Source organism: Harpia harpyja, chromosome 2 (genome assembly GCF_026419915.1).
Source record: "Harpia harpyja isolate bHarHar1 chromosome 2, bHarHar1 primary haplotype, whole genome shotgun sequence".
Taxonomy (NCBI): Eukaryota; Metazoa; Chordata; class Aves; order Accipitriformes; family Accipitridae; genus Harpia; species Harpia harpyja.
The window spans coordinates 61,015,698-61,033,668 of record NC_068941.1 but is presented as its reverse complement, the minus strand read 5'-3'; the positions used below and the strand labels follow the sequence as shown (position 1 = coordinate 61,033,668).

General features: G+C 37.4%; 1 protein-coding gene across 2 annotated transcripts in view; it reads right to left on the bottom strand.

Annotated features, from left to right (window-relative positions):
• CORIN (corin, serine peptidase) overlaps positions 1-17,971 on the bottom strand; it is a 180,056-nt gene that overhangs the window by 146,168 nt on the left and 15,917 nt on the right. For both annotated transcript variants that reach the window (XM_052780137.1, XM_052780138.1), the window contains exons 2-3: positions 16,118-16,262; positions 5,419-5,871 (exon numbers count right to left, since the gene is read on the bottom strand). In XM_052780137.1, coding sequence (XP_052636097.1) covers positions 5,419-5,871; positions 16,118-16,262 — 598 coding nt within the window. The remainder of the gene's footprint in view (positions 1-5,418; positions 5,872-16,117; positions 16,263-17,971) is intronic.

Genomic DNA, 17,971 nt, shown 5'->3' with positions numbered 1-17,971 from the left:
TCAGAAGCTGGCCTTTGGTAGGTGCCACCATTATATGTTCAAGAAAAATTCTAAGAATTTAGGGCAAATATAAAGAACAACCACCTAGGAGTATAACAACAACTTCTGGCAACCTAAAATTTTGAGCCTTCACAAGTCAGAGGTTGCAACTAGACTATTGTGTTTAAAAGCCCCCAACAGACGAACCCCTCATGAAGTTCTCCAAGCATTTTCATACTTTCTGGTATTCTCATCATCCTGTGGCAATGAGTTCCATGTGTGCCTCCTTTTTTTTGTTTTAACTTACTGATAACAAAACAAAACAAAACAAAAAAAAGGCACCTACCAATATAATGAAAAACAGTAACTGTTCCCTGTTCTATTTCTCCAGGACACTCAAAATGGTATGGATATCTACCACAACCACTTAGTCCTCAGCCAGCTGTTTTCCAGCAGGAAAACAGTGTCTTCCTCCTACTTAGTGCCTCCTCACAGCTAAGCCACTCCAAGTCTCTACCGGTCTGCTCACCTGCTCTTTGCCCTTTCCAATTGTACCATTATCTTTCTGAACTTATACACTGATGTAATGAGATTTTCTGTTTTGTTCTTGGCAGACGTCATGATGATACCTAACACCCTGTTTGCCTTCTTGACAGTCATGGAGCCAGAACGCTGTCTGCAGCAAATGGTCAGGTCTCTTTTTTCGGTGGCAAAGCTAGCTGAGAGTCCAGCGTTATATCACATGGAGTTAGGGTTGTGCCCCACTCTCCAGCATTCTTTTGCACAGAATTGCACAAGATTGGCACAAAGTCATCTAAACCTTTTATCAGTCCCTCTCTCCACTATGAGACCTTTATGTGATTCCCAGCTATTTATTTTAGACAGATAATTCTGTATTAGCAGAAATGTTGTTACCTGACTATTCACTGCTTTCCCCAATCGGAAAACCCTGTAAGACTCCATCAGTAATCTTCTTCACTGTGAAGCCCAACCATTCATTCTTATTTTTCCCTTTGTCTTTTAATTAGCAATTAGTCTGTGAGACGAGTCTGTTTAAGACTTCTCAGTGAAGACTCTTGTTAACAGCATTTTGAAAAACCCAGTATGTTGTATTAACTAGCATTTTCACTGACTCCTTCGAAGAACTTTCCAATAGACTTGTGAGGCATTGCTTCCCGTTGTAAAATGAAAATACACTTCTTCCATCTCTTCCTTATTGTCTCATGCATTTCCATTTAGCCACTAATCTATTCTTTACTAGAACTTCTGCCAAAGAACTTCCTTCTGCTTCAAGGACTTTTTAAATAATTGATGTCATATGTGCCAAATTTCATTCCTCTCCAGTTAGTAACTCAGCAATGTCTTACTTGTGTTATTTTAAAGTCTTGAGTGAATACCATATGCTCACAATGTTTATTATTTCTCTTATTAACGTGTCCTAATGTCTTTTATTGAAGCTGTGGTTCACCAGTAAAGCAAATCCAGTGCTAGCGATACTAACACCATACCAAAAACATTACAGCCACATGAATGCCAGTTCAAATGTCTTCAGAGAGCTCTGTCTGGTTGGTTTTGCACTGACAGTCTCTATGTTGTACGACATATCATTTGTCTTTCAACACCCTGCATAAAACCAGCATAAAGTCCAAGTTATGCATGCTTACTAAATCAACAGAAACACATTCACCTGCCCACATCTGAACCAGGTGAAACTTGTACTGAATGGATTATCCGCTAGTGATCTGCCTGCTTCCATAATGATGGAACATCAGCCTCACACTTCATTTGGCGATTATTTTCTTTATAAGATAGTCCTAAAAAGCTCAAAGCTCCATTTTACATGGGTTCAAAACTGATTACATAAATTCATGGGAGAACGCCCATTAGGATGCACTGCAGATTACTGGGATCTGCTACCATATAACGTTGAAATGTATCTGTATGCTAGCCCTAGTTTATTCTCCTTTAGGCATGTGCAAATGGTCACAATTAGATCCAGATACTAAGCAAGAGAGACTGAATTTGATCTACTACCACCATTCCCATGTGGTCATTAAGTTTTACTTGTCCCAAAAAATCCTTTTTGCTCCAAAAGGCTATTCCAGTCTCACTATTCCAAAACTTATTTATATCTTATCTCCCAGTTATTCCCCATCTCCCTCCACATCAGAATACACAAGAACTTCCTGTGGACATCAGACCATGATCTCTGTTACCTTAGAGTTCTCTCCAAGAAACAAAGCTCAGTGGGAGAGGAGAGATCAAAAAGGCTGAAGACAAGTGTAAGGAGTTAATTTGCAAAGGCCAGGACAAGCGAGGTAGGGAGGAGCACTGTGTACTCGTCAAAATCCCCTGCTTTCTCGTCCTCCATGCCTTGGACAGCCACAGGAACACATAGTTATTCTGAGACCAAATTCTTCTGGATCCCCAAAATATATCTACATTTTTAATGTATCTACAGCCAGAATTAAGCCAACATCCACATGAATGCAGATAAGCAAAATACCTGAAAGTGGAATTCAAGACTGAGAGGTTATTGATTAGTAACATACTAGCTCCTGATGTATCTGATAGGGGGAGAAAAACCTAACTTAAGTATCTCAGTTTGGGGTGGGGTTTTTTTGTTGTTTTTGTTTTTTAAAGAAACCTGTGGTATTCACATCTGTCTTTGAAAATCTTTTGTCCTTTCCTCTTTACACAGAAGAAGCTATCTCAAAGTAGAATCCCAAATAGTCATGCCTACTGAATATACATGCAGTCATGCTGCTGCTGGAATGAACTGCACTTACCAGAATAGAGCACAGACTTACAAATTTCCTCATAGGCTACAAATGCCTTTCTATATAATACCAAACCCCAAATATTTGAAAGTTTAGAAATCCAGACCTAAGCTTGTCCTGAGCCACTGTAGCACTGTCCCTGCGTCAACATCCTAGGAGAAGATAATCGCCTCCCATAGATATAATATGCATGCATATTATATCTACCTCGAAAGAGTTCATTCCAACATAAGAAAAGGGAAAAAAGTTTTACACTGTTTCATATATATCTCCTGGAATTCCAGGTATCTCAAATACGATGATTAGGCAGATGAATACAAATACAAACACAGAATCTTACACAATATATCCACACTGTATCTACCCAGTTACTAAGACTGCAATGCAAGGACAGCACCTTCTAGAATAGGAACAGTTAGACCCCACAACACATCAAAGAAGACCTATTTAACAAAATCAGGCAGTATATTGCCCTACAGTTTTGCTCAATATTAATCATCAGGCCACTAACTTTGAGGTGTCCTTTGCTACAGTATTTATTGAAAATCCTGTGGCTTGGAAGTATCTGTAGTGTAGCACACTATGCTTTTACGCTGTTCCTTGGCATGGTGATAATTAACCAAGTTACCAAAAGAGGTAAATGAATAAATCAGTAATAGGATACAAGTATGCATTTATATACATTTGTTCTGAATTTGGGGTGCAGGGGCAGAAAATAAGAGATAAATCTGTTTAAGAAAAATCATTCAGTAAACAGAACCTACAGAAAGCCTGTGGAGTCACTACAGTCTAGGGGACAGAAGAGAATACTGACAAATCACTGATTCACAGTAAGTTACTATTTTTGAAAGCTACTTTATGAGTGAGAAAGTAAGTTATTGCTGAAATGCCCTCAGAAGGAATCTCTTCTGTGTGCCAGGTTTTAAAAAAAGTCTTATTCAAAGGTTTTCCCTACTTTTACTTCACTCCAGAAAGAACAAGAAAAAGACATAACAGCTGTTTCCCAACTTTTATCTGCTTGTTTGGGGGTGGGAGGGAGCACCAGGGACAAAATCCTGAAGGGAGAATGCTTAAAAAGGAACAGCAGAACAAAAACTTTCAGGTAACTAATATCAGGTCTTCAAAATTAACTGAGCACAGAACCCAACAGAGGAATGACACACAGGCCTGCTCCTCAAAGTAATTTATAATTCAGCAGCCTTTCAGAAGTGATCACCACTGTCAGACACCATCTCTTCATTTTCATTTTATAGACATTTCAAAAATGCATTTAATAGAGTGTGCCACTTTTAGGTCACTGACTATCTCCTTTCATCTCTTTCAGATCTCTCTATGACCTGGAATAAGTTCTGCTTTGTGCTCTGGTGGGATCAAGAGCAAAGGAATGATATGCAGCTCAAAAGAAACAAAATAATTTTAATATGGTACCCTAGTGTTTCAGCTGTTAGCAAAACAGTATCAGGGAACCTTTCACTACCACTGACATGATGAATCAATAAAATTACCATGGCACTAATGAAATGCACCTGCTTTCATAGTCAAACCAAAAAAAGCCAAACTTATCACAGTTAACTGTTATTATTCTCTCTAGACATTTTGATTATAGTCCCCAAAAACGTCATTGGAATTTTATTGCTACATAGAGAAACCGCTTCAAATTAGAGAAGAATTTACCCATTAACATAGAAGAAGTTGTAACTGTAATTACATCCCAAGTTCAGGAAGGTACTTGCCACATACATAATCTTAATGAAACATAGAAAATTCAATCTACAAACTGAATACGGTCTGCAATAACTCATTTTCAGCCTTGATAAGCATGCATGATTATCACTAGTTGAAGAATGTATTGTAAGTATTTGTCCTGGTTTCAGCTGGGATAGAGTTAACTGTCTTCCTAGTAGCTGGTACGGTGCTATGTTTTGAGTTCAGTATGCCAAGAATGTTGATAACACTGATGTTTTCAGTTGTTGCTCAGTAGTGTTTAGACTGAAGTCAAGGATTTTTCAGCTTCTCATGCCCAGCCAGCGAGAAAGCTGGAGGGGCACAAGAAGTTGGCACAGGACACAGCCAGGGCACCTGACCCAAACTGACCAACGGGGTATTCCATACCATGTGACGCCACATCTAGTATAGGAACGGGGAAGTGGGGGCGGGGAATCGCCGCTCGGGACTAGCTGGGTGTCGATCGGTGGGTGGTGAGCAATTGCACTGCGCATCATTTGTACATTCCAATCCTTTCATTATTGCTGTTGTCATTTTATTAGTGTTATCATTACCATTATTAGTTTCTTCTTTTCTGTTCTATTAAACCGTTCTTATCTCAACCCGCGGGTTTTGCTTCTTTTTCCCGATTTTCTCCCCCATCCAACTGGGGGGGGGGGGAGTGAATGAGTGGCTGCGTGGTGCTTAGTTGCTGGCTGGGGTTAAACCACGACAGTATTCATACCTGAAAGAATTTACTGCATCTTCCCAACAGGGTCGATCAAATGTTCTGATAAAAAACCAGTTGCTTGCAACATGGAATGTGCATGACACAATAAATTATCAAAAGGGACACATTCCTTAGAACTCATGGGAACACATTGGGAAGCATACCAACAGGATGTTCTGTACTTTTTGAGTCAGAATTATGGAGCCAAATAAAATGTAAACTTACTTTTTTTCCGATCCATTTTTTGTGACACAGATGGACGGGTAGGACCTAATACTGGCAGAGTGGTCATCCTCTCTGTGTTGTTAAAGGATGCATCTGCAGACCACAAAGTCACCTCCTTTGCAGTGGCAAACAGCTGGGTGCTGTCTTCAGAGCCTTCTGCCAAAGCAGCATCATACGTAGGGTGAGGATTGAGTACTGTGGCTTGACTTGTGAGAGCAAATGAATTTTCCTGGAAAGTCTCTCTAAATATATTTGAGTTCTTGTTTATTTGGTCAATGTGAGATAAAGGCGCAGTGGTCCAGGAAGAGGGCAGTGTGCCGAGATCCATTGTGGGCTCAATCTTGGAACTGTTTTCAACCATGTTTGGCAAAAGAACATCAGAAGTTTCAATGTCACTGTTAACTGTGAGGACCTCGCTTCCATTTGAATAAAAGCATGTTTTTTCTAACACCCCTGAAAGCAAGGAAAAAAGCACCAAAATTAACATCACCTGGAAGGACAAGTGTTACCAAATTGTTTTGGAAGGTTAATAATAAATATAATGGCACAGATTAAAAAAGTAATATTTATTTCAAAGTTTAAATTAAAGAGAACTAAACTCAAGAATTTCATGTTATATATTCAACAAAACAACAGTAGCACATCAAAACAAAAGCTATGACTACTCTAGGATAAATAGAGAAACATATAAACAGTTCCATGAACTAAAAATGTTTTAATCTTACTTGTAGTAGGCCACTGAACTCTTACACGTTTATAACCAGAGAGTGTAATTTCGGGGAGCTCCAACATGCATTCGTTCTATCATAGTGTTAACCAAGATTGGCAATACTATTTTTTTTCTCTTTTTAAATTGCATCATCTCTTGTTTTCATAGTACCACCATCTTCAGAAAGCTAATTCTGAAGCTTCAAGGGAACCGATACATTTTTAATATATTTTATATTCACTAACTTTTAAAATGGAAAGAGGTATTGTTTTCTCTATATAGGATTACATAATTTAACTACCACTGCTAAATATAGGTTCACGAGTTCTTTGTCATTCTTCTCTGATACTGGATTTTAAATATATAGTTGTATCCAAAATTTTAGGCACGTCCTGGGGTTTCTTTGTTGTTGTTGTTCGTTTATTATATCACAGACAAACACAGACTTTGCTTACTTTTGTGTTGAACAGTTGCAAGTAATTACAGTTCACAAATCAAAATAGCTGCATAAAACTAACGAGATGCATCCTATAAGCATCAGCAAATTCAAACTAAGTAGTAAGAGAATCTACTTTTAACCTGTGACTATTAGTGAAATATTTAATTAATCTAAATAATAAAGAAGGCATCTCAAACCTATATAGGACATATAACATAGTTATCTATAATAAAAACTACAAATACTAACTGAAATTTTTTAACCAAATGTACTAGAGTCATATTTAATGCTAGAAGAGAAGCACCATTCTGTATCACAATATAAGAAATTTTTGGTAAATAGCAAAAGGAATTTTTGCCACTAGCCAGTCATGTTAAAGAGTTTAACAATCATAATAAACACAGTTCAGCCAGACTTGATTACAAACAATTAAAAGGAATCCCCCAAAACATAAAATCTCCCAACAGCTTTTAAATACCCTGGCAACAATTGATAATTTTAATATCTTTTCTTGTTGTCTACTCCTAACAGTGATATTTAATCATTCCTCTCATATTGTTTCAAGACAATAAAGTAAAAAACAAGGGAAGGAAGAATATTTGTCCTTTCAACGATGGGACACAAACACAACAGCATTTCCTTAGCCAAAATCCAAAGAAAAGGCCAAAAACACGGGTTCCTCCAGCTGGGCTCCGTGTGGAAAGAAGAGAGTTTTCTGCTTAGCCTTTCAGCTCCTTTTCTTCTCTGTCACCCTTACTGCTAGCTACAGGCCCTCAAGACAGAAAGATGGTCACACGTGAAGCGCATTAGCAGGAATTCACCTCCTGTTGTTCTCTACAAACCCTCTGTACTCAAGGCAAATCACGCAGTTTCTTCTTTCTGCTATGAAGTGTAAATCGTTTTTTCCTAGAGTTTCATACTGATTTGAGCCTTCATTAGCAGCTTGGTACAGATGACTCTTCGAGTCCACGCAACACCCACCACCGTCTCCCCTGAACTTCGTTTTCAGTTTGGTTACTGCGTTTACCAAGATGGCTATTCACATGATCCCCTCTCAGCCAGGCATCGTTCACCTGCCACCACTCCAGCCTCTCTTCCCAGCAAAACCCACCACTCCAGGCACCACACACAGCCCATACCCACTGAGCCCCTTCCCACTGCTCTTATTGAATTCCTATTCTCACCCCTTCATGCACTCTGCAGCTAGACTAAATCAGTTGACTGGTCTGAAATTCAAGGACTGGCCAGGAGGAAATCTTTATTAATCACAGCTACAAGTAACTAACAATGCCAGAAGAACCCAACTTTTAGTTACAGTCTGAAGTAACTTAGGGTTGGAAAGCTTTATAGGTAAGAAGAAAAGAGAACTAGAATAGGTAAGAAGAAAAGAGAACTAGAATAGCTAAGAAGGGGCAATCTTAGTATTTCCTCTTTCACTGAGTAACTTTTATCTGTAGCAACCGGAACCAGCAAGAAAAACTTGTAAGATTCCTGAAATATAACCTGGTTCAATGAAACAGTTACCATTTGAGATTTACCATGTCCTCGTTTATCCAGCTTAGGTTGTTTTGGCTCCTGTGTCACTAACTGTGAGTAAATCTTTGTGTCTGACTTCTACTGGAAGAACCCAGGGGAACTTTATATATATACATGTTAAGGTTTCTGTTTTTCCACCAGCAAATGTTCATAATTCATTGGGATTTGGAGGAATTTACTGAGTGTATTTTACGGAAGCAACTAAAAATCTCCCACCTGCAAATTATTTCAGCAGCATTTTTTTTTTTTTTTTTTTGCTAGAGTCCTCTGGTCAGGCCAAATGGGAACAATGAATGTGCTCTGGTTTCACAAATAGGGACCAGTAGTAATATGATTTGCTAAAATCTAAGACTTTGTGACGGATAATGCTCAGAAATTTTGCTCACTCTTATGTAGCTTTACTTGGATGCTTCGATTCCAAATAAAGCTTTGAATCTCTATGATTCAGAAGCCTACTTTGTTTCAAGTTTCAAACTTCAGTAGTTTTTTTCTGTAGTTTGCAAAAAGTTAAAATGAGCTTTTTTCCTCCTTTGGAGGTAATTTTTTTCCATAACTCAAGAATAGTTGAGGGGATTTTTTTCACATTCTCTCTCCTCCTCCCTAGGCTCGTCTCTTCTCCTCCACTCAACACAATAAAAAAAGCCTGCAAAATGTTGGTCCCAAAGAGCTATGAATAATGATTTGAAGTCAAAGTAACAATTATTAGCTATTTATATATCACTCAGCAGAATAGCAGGCAATACATTACAAGACAGGTAAACTCTTGAAATTTAAAAAAAACCTTTTGGTTTAATATAGTGGACCAATAAGTACTGTTAAGGAAAATACTGAAGTTACCCACTGGATTCTATCCTCTCCCCACTCAGCCTTTTTCATGCTTTTTCTGGAATTACAAGTAATAGCTATGTCTTTCACTACCCATAAGGTGAATTACTTCTTTCACTGAGATCCCCAAATGTTTGTTTGCTTCTTCAACCCATCTTTCCAACAATAACATTTTTTGTTCTATTTTCACAGTTTCCTAGTGATAACTCCCCTTCTCTTCTTGACAGGTGCACCACACAATGAACCTCTTCTACACAAAAGCCCTTCCCAACTGTATCATCTCAGCTGACAATGAACTGTATTAGAACTCTTTTCAACCGTTTTTTTTTTCCCCACAAAATAACATGAGCCTGGGCTCTGGTGCATATGTCCTTGAGAGAGGTAGGTGTAGACCTCTGTTTGGCATTCCCCACTGGCTCGCTCTAGATGACAACTCTGTTGTGGTATGTGAGGGTTTTGGATCACCTTCCTGAGTCACCTTCTTCTCCCCCCCCATTTTCCTCCTATCCTCACTTCTTCCCAATGCATGGTAGGGAATTCAAGCACTTAATTCCAGGCTACAGAGTCCACTCTCTGAGTTAGGCTCTCATTTGCTTTGATTCTCATACTTTTCCCCCCTAAAAATACCACTGTATATCTTCAATCTTAAATTAAGCTTACTGGAGATTTTTTATAGCATCAAAAGCCCTGAAGGAACTATTTAAACTTTAAGATAGCTAAGAAAACAGTGTGATACTTTAAAACAATCAATTCTCTTTTAGTATCTTCAGTAATGAGAACTGAATTACTCTACCAGTGTCTGCTAACAGCCATACAACACATGCATTTTATTCATGTATACACGTGCACTATATCCAGCTATTCTTCCAATGTGAGTTCATATAGAGCTGTAGACAGTAAATCATAAGCCAGATGATAGTTAACTGGTTGAGAAATAGCTGTAACCATTTTGGATTTGTGTCTCTAGCTACAGCTGGACATGTCCAGATGACAGAAATATGCAGCATGCTGGCCTTCATTGTATTTGGTACAAAAACAAGGAACTGGCACCCGGTCATTCAGTTCAAAGCAATGCTTTGCCAACAGTTTTACTGATAATTTTCCAGTTGGTGTTCACTATTGGGGAATTAATGTTTTATTGAAAGATCTGAAATGGACAGTTATGAGATCTAAGAAATAGTCACACTGTTCAAGCTATTAAATTGAGATTTTGGCAGTGTATACTGTGTGATTTCTAGCAGTTCACAGCAGGAAATCTCAAAAAGACCAGGTTTGTTTAAAAAGCTAATGAAACAGAGCAAAGCAGCCTACCAAAGTATGTGTAATGGATGAGGCAGTTACACAGGGAATAAACCGCTGGTTCACTACTATAACTAGCCAGCACATATCCACTGAGATTTCTTCTGCAGGGTCTGTCCCTATGACCCTGCACTCTGAAGAAACGGGCACATCACTGATAATATGGAGGTCCCACAGCATACCAAACCACTGCACATCAGTTGAGCTGCAGTAATAGACTTTATCCTGCTCCTCCTGTCAAGTAAAGACATTACCTTAAACTGCTTACTAGCTGCCCAAGCGGCCAAAGAGGAAGTCAGTTCTAATTTTTTTTTTTTTTTTTCAACTTAACAGGTGACATGCAAATAATGGATCAGTTCCCAGATAAAATGGAACTCAAAGAAGACTTTGTGGACAGCATCTTTTAAAGAAGCTGCACAACAAAGCCAGGCTCCTACGGTCCTGTGCAGAAAGGAGAGATTTTCCCTTTCATCAACTCCTGGCTTTCAGACAACAAAGTCTCAGCAAAAATATCAGGATCATATTAAAGGGCTGGAGGGGAAGAGAGTAGCTACCTTTCATATTAACAGCTGTTGTTGCCTGAAAGTTCCCAGTTACAGTCATAACTCTGTGGTCTACGAAAAAATCTTACCTGCTATCTTTTTTCCCTGTCTCTTGAGCATTATGTGTCATGTAACTAGAAAATTTTATTTATAAAGCTTTTCTTAACCTAAGAAATGAAGTGTAACATACACATAATGGCTTTATTGCAATTCAGAAACCAGTCCTGAACTCTGTGCCTGTGTTAAATACTTTGCACTGGCTACTGAATAAAGCTCCATGGGCTCCTTGGGAATCAGTTATGCCACACCAGAATCCATGCTTCGGTCACTGTGACCTTCTGTCCATCTGTGCTGGATGGACTGACAGACTTTCATTATTATTCTCTAGATCACAAAAACAATTCCCCACTGACCTCAGTGATGTCTCACAGCAGGCATTCTGACCTGGAGCTGTATTCACAGCATCTTTTTTTTTTTTCCCCCAACATTCCAAGTGTATCAATAAAGAAGGCTTGCTAGACTAAATTAGTTCTTACAGATGGGTGAAATACAGGCTGCTCTGGGATACACTACTTTGGACATTCCCCATAATATAGCTGGGTTGGCAAGATCAAATTAAAGAACCAGCAGATCATTTAGCTCATGATTACCATCTTCCACCAGAAAAACTCCCGGGACCAAATGGTTTATTTATATGCTAGTGTTAAACTCCTAAATTTAGACACCTGTCTTACAGCAAATATTGCCATTGATTGACAATGGAATTGTTTATATTTCATGTTGCTTTCACAATTGTAACTTTCGGATCTTCATGCTGCTATTCACTTTAGATTTTGAGGATGTCATATGCCTCAAGGCTCAACATCACTTGGAGAACTAACAGCATCTCCAAATGATTCAGGGATCAAGATCCTTTACTCTAGAGTATAACTATAACCCCCTGCAACTTTAACTTCCTCTGTGTGGCAAAAAGTTCCTTGTGGGCCAGTACAGTTGGGTTCCCAAACTGATACAGAAGTCTTGACATATGCACGTTACCTTATGAATGTGGAAGATCCAACTGCCACAAAGCTAAGCCTAGCAGTTTTACTATAATGTACTTTTCCTGAGGTTTATTCTGTGAAGGAGACGCAGCTCCTTCTGTGTTCTCAGCAGGGGAAGGGAAAGGAGAATACAGGTCTCACAGATGATATACTAGTAATGATCATTGTTCAACCAGTGACATGCAAGAACATTGACAGCATCTCTCAGGTGGACAGCATCTTGCTACAGATTTCCCAAACAACAGAATGATTTGAGAACTGCCCATGCTAGTTCATACTTATACAAGGATAATAAAAATGCAGCTATTAGAGTGAGCTTTGTTTTTAAGGAGAGTAAGATGAAAATGCTAAATACAACCCATCACACATAACGCTTGTAATAATTCTCACCGAGAACCAAAATTAATCTCAAAATACATGTCAGAGCCAAAATATAAACACTACATGCTGATAATGTAAGGATGGTGAAAGAACCAAACCCTCAATTATTTGCATATCCATAGTCAACAGTGCATCTTAGAGACTTTGATTGTAATCCTCATTCCCACCAGTATTGATGGACTAACAGATTTTTAAAATATTATTTTGCAAAATGCATGAATGTGTAACATTGTGCGTAGATAAGAGAGTATGCTGCTTGCCTGAAAGGCAGGCTTCTTTGATGTGGTCCTGCAGTGTGCCCAAAAATTACATCTGAACTGTAGAAGTCTGACATGCATGAAACCATTCTTTATGTGTGTCACAAGACTTGTCCTGAATTCTACAGAAAACAATAGACAAAGCATTAGTTGTGGATGGCTGTTAACAGGAGGTGGTAGAAGATCACGTAAGTATGAGTTGAGGATACTGATGTGAAGGAATGGGAGGAAGGGGACATCTACCATGGAATGCATTTGTCACTATAAAATAAATATAATTGATTTTCCTTTATGGAACTGTAAGTATAAAGCATTTTGTTTTCCCAGAGAAATAACTGCAATGGTAAGCAATTATGGTACAATCAAAAAAAATTTTAATTTGGTATAATGCTCACCAGCTGTGAAGGACTTTTTAACTATGTTTCAAGTGGTTTAGAACACTTCCTCTCTGTAAGGAAAAAAATGAAAATGCCAGAGGTTTTTCATTCTTACAAGCATGCTAATTTTCACCTTTGTAACATTTGCATACTGCTCATTATTTAAGGTATCTTTTTCAGTGTAAGCAAAATGGGACATAGACTACAGATTCTAACACAAGTTGAAGGTGATCTTACATCTCTCCATTTTAAAGGAAGATTTAGCTATTCAAACCATGGATTCAGTTATTGTTTGTTTTTCTGGAAAGTAATGAAAATTGACTATACTGTACTATTACCCCCAGAAAAAAAATTATGGACCAGTCTTATTAGAAGGCTCTTGATGTCTATAGGGGTCAGAGGAAATTTTAAGATACCAGTAATTTTAGTCATGTATAATCTAGCCTTTTCTCCCCCCTTCAAATTTATATTGCTGATTTAGGTCTTCATGGTCAAGGTCTTGCATGTTAGGTCTTCAACAGTCCAAAGCAAGCACCATTCCTAAGCCCTCCCATCCTCTGATGTAATCAACAAATTATTATGGCCATGGTCTAAAGGCTACACTTCCTTCATAGCAACTGGTACTGCTTCTACTTCAATGAGTGAAACAACGTTCGTTCATTACGAAGTTCTCTTCTATAGATTGACAAGCATGCTATACTCCTGATGAGAGACAGAAGAGTATGTAGAGCCAGAGTGTAAGTACATAAGAGAAATGAAAGCTAAACAACTTAGCTTGATATTTTCTTCTATGTACCATAAAAGTCTCTTGTATCTTTAGTCAAAATAATATGTATCTTTACTGATAATTTGCTTTGTCCTTTCTTTGTACACAGTTCTAACAAAATAACTTTTTCAAGGGCTTTGCATCTTGAATACTTTGATGGTAAATAATTTTTGAAAGGTTGATTAATGACATATTCTGAATACAGGCCCCCATGACACACCTCAAGTAGGTACTGCTCTACCTGTCTCCTTCCACCCATACCAACTTTTCAGTTTCTTCAACATCAGAGCTTGCAATGATGTGCAGGCAACAAAACAAATGTAACGAAAGCGAATAGGAAAGTTCTAAGGTGCATGCACACTTTTTCATGCGTATATGCCTCATTTAATTAAAAAATATTATAGAAGGAGGAGAATAATTACTTACAAATTTACCACAAGAAACAAAATACTCTCTTGCAAAATGTAAAAGGCCTAATTTTCTGATGAGTTTATTACCAAAGTCAAATCAAAGAAGTTCATAAGGTTCTAAACAATATATTGGAGCTCTCCATTTATGTTTTAAGCACCAGTGAATGATATTAGAATGAAAACCACAGAACTGAACTCCTCCATTTCGTGAAAAAATAAGAACAGAATTCCCTATATATTGAATAATTTGTGTTAGCCAGTCAGAACTATCAACTCATTTCTTACATTGTAAGTCATCATACCAGTATTAGACTGTAACAGAATTCAGTTATTATTGATCTGAAAAGAATATGAACTACAATTCTGGATATAGTGTATTCTCAGTAAATAGAAAAGACTATATTACACACACTTTAAAGATCCCCACAGAATTTGTTCATTTAATTCCAGTCATCAGATATATTTGTTCTAGGCTATCAATGCACATAAAATGAAAGCTGCTAACTGAGAGAGAAGAATACTAAATTATAATCATACTAATTCAAAAGATGCTGATGAGAGCCTTGCCAGTTTTAGACTCGGGTAATAACACCAAGCCTTATTCTTCACCCTACAGCAATTACACTGACTTAAGAGGACATAGTCCTGATTTTTGCTACCTGAGTAGGATCAGAACAGGTCCCATTTCCCCAGCGGATTTCATACATTTTAATGAGTGTTATGTCAATACATGCCTCAGGAGGAGATTGAGTAGGGCTGACGTAAATACACCTGCTTTTTTATCTGCTTTCTCACCAAAGAATGAAAATCTAGGGCAGAGGATATGAAGGATACAAATGGAATGCTAAACATAAGGAAAGTAAATTGAATGGCATCATATTTCCTAATTGCCAGACTTATTTGATCTTAATCCACTTCAGACTGTTCTTAGTTTAAAGATAGATCCCAAGACTTACTTGTCAATCATAACATTCACTAGCTTTGGTTTTTTTTTTTACTTCCCTAACTTAAGCTAAATGAAAAGAACAGGCCTACAACATCTTGTTGCAAATCCTTTACAGACTGAATTGAGAAAACAGATTTAAGTTGTCTTGATTTTGACAGTGCTGAAGGTGCTATTGAGACGTGTTTAGTTTCTTCCTGCGCTTGCTAACTATTTGATTCTATGATGTGGATTGAAGTTGGGGGTCTGAAATAGGAAAATAGATTTATAACTGTATACCTCACACATTACCCCACTTGTTACAGATGTGCTTGTGAAGTCCTTAAGGAAGCTCAACTAGAAATTATTCTCATTAACAAAAAAAGAAGTAAAAATCCCAGAAACCCTCAGCACTGAAAGCACATGATTTTTTAACCTTTTTTTTTTCCTGAAAAAGTAATGCTTTAGCCTAGCATTACTGTCTTTCTCATGTTGTAGTTGAATCAATTTAATGATATGTCAGCTTCTCTAAAGGTAACAAATGGAAGGCTTTTTAAAAAAAATGTTTGTAATAAATTACTACCTTTTAATTCTGTAACAGACACAGAGTTAGTTAACAGACTAAGCCATTATGAAGTCTAATATACTTGGAACAAGTTTCCACAAAACATACTTGGGGTTCTGCATTGATACATATTTCATATTTTTCCTTAGTTAAACTGTAATATTTTGTAGGCTATTCAGAAAGATTTGTGGCTATTTATAAGCTAACTTTCACCTGAAAATAAAAATCAGACTTGCACATCAATGTCTGGCATAAAGGGATAAATATTCCATTCCACTGACAGTGGTCTAAAGTTCTAACATAAATATCTTTTTGTACTTGTAAAATGACTGCTGAAAACCATCTACATACTACACGCTCAAGGTAGCGTGCTCCCCAAAAATCTACTTTGAGTAATTCAGAAAAGGTTTCCTCTTCAGTACCTTAAATAGGTTTTAAATATATAAACCTAAATAGCATATTTATTTCCCTGCAACAAACATTATTAAGTCACTAGGTAGATTAGTTTGTAAGGTAGATGTGCTCAGATATATCTTTATTGTCCACAGTTACATTTGCACTTGAGAATGCAGTCTCAGTTTTAGTCTCCTTAATTAAAAATGTGTCAACTTACTCTGTTAGCACTCACCTACAAAGGTAAGCAGGATCACCAACAAAAGGATAAGGGCACAGATGCACGGAATCAGTATTAGGAGCAAAAGTCGAAGGAACTTGGCAGAAGCCAGTTTCTGAGAGCAACCATCCCCCATATTATGCTCATCTGTTCCTAAGACCTGAAAAACAAAAGAGCCAGTTTTATCATTCTGGTGTCAATTAGTAACTCCTATGTTTTCAATAGCAGTCCTCCCCACTACACAGAACAGCTATGTGATTTAAATATATGCTATAAATGGCTTTTAGATTCTTAATGAAAAGTTGTATGTAAACTTTCTTTTTGGTGGACAGCCTAGTGTAATCCATATAACAGTTTAGTTCAGCCAATATCCACAGACTTACAGCTTCATTGAAATTTCTAAACATTTCTGATGAACTAGAAGTTGGATAGGCATTTCATTTGAAAAAAAGTATAATACATAATAAATTTAAGCAGTTAGGCTAAATACCACTTATCTTATAATTAAAAATAATCCATTACTAATTCTTCAAGAGCTCCATGTTCTTAAGTTTCTTTTGTTAAGGAATCAAGCAACTATTATAATCTTTGTTTTATGTGACAACAGAAGTGATAACGACTGTTCCACTTATTATGCACAATAATGCTGTCTCATTTTCTAAGTACTTTGCAAAATTATAACTTATCACAGTATTCTGTAGAGTTTGCAACTAATATTTTCTGTTCTATAAATGGAATATAGAAGAATAGAGAAAAATGATTTTCTGAATTCAACTGAGCTGCACAAAGTACAAAAATTCAAACCTTTGCAAAAGCCTAAACATGTATTTAATATATATACTTTTAAACATAACTACATTAAGACTATGATCTCATATACTGGAAAAATGTCATACTTTTTAAACAGAAACAAAAACAAAATTCCATATGAATATTTAATAGCAAGACTGAAACTGTTGTTATGAAGTTAATACATCTTTATTCAAAATTGACTAAAAAAAATTACAATTTTCCCTATGATAAGGTGAAATTGGATGATAGGATTATTAATTCCAGACAATGTCTTCCCAAAGGATAACTAATAGATTATCCTCTTTGTCAGGAAGATCAATCACGTTGAAGTTGTTCGTGACAGGACTCGAGTGTAAATGCATCCATTACCCTGACAGCCTCCCCCCAAAGAACCTCAAGAGACTGAGGTCTACAACATATATATTATTAGTCGTGTAAATGCCAGTCTCTGTGGGTTATCCCTTTGGCTGGCTCTGCTGTAAGTGCCTTCCTGTGAAGAACAGGTTACCAGACTGACTGGCATAAATGGAAGTTGAACTATTTCTTAGGGAATTGCTGCACAGAGACTAGATTTATATCCCCAAAACCTCACTGCCCATTTACTGCTTGACTGAGAAGACTGTAGGCATAAGTGGGATTTACAGCATAATCTTCCATCATTCCACAATGTCTCTTGCTCCAGCATGGCACAAAGACTATTTGTAAGGAAACTTTCCCTGCTGATAATATTAGAATATCATCTATTTCTGATACTCCTGGTTACTAGACACTGCAGACACTGTACAGACAACAGAAATGTGCCGTTGTGTGTACCTCTTCTGATACTGCTAAGCATCACACGTTATCTGACCTCCTTGAGACCCATCCAGTGCAGTGTCCCATATGACTTTTTTTGCTACTTCCACTGTTCAAAGACCAGGTAACACTGAAAATGCATACGGTATCAGTATGGTGTGAGGTACTAGCAGTATCTCACTTGATAACCTTCTTCCTATTCCAGTGATTCAGTCTCAGCACCGTCCTACTACTGGGCTTATCTAGCAAGCAGGATGTAAGTTGATGGTCAACTTAAAGATG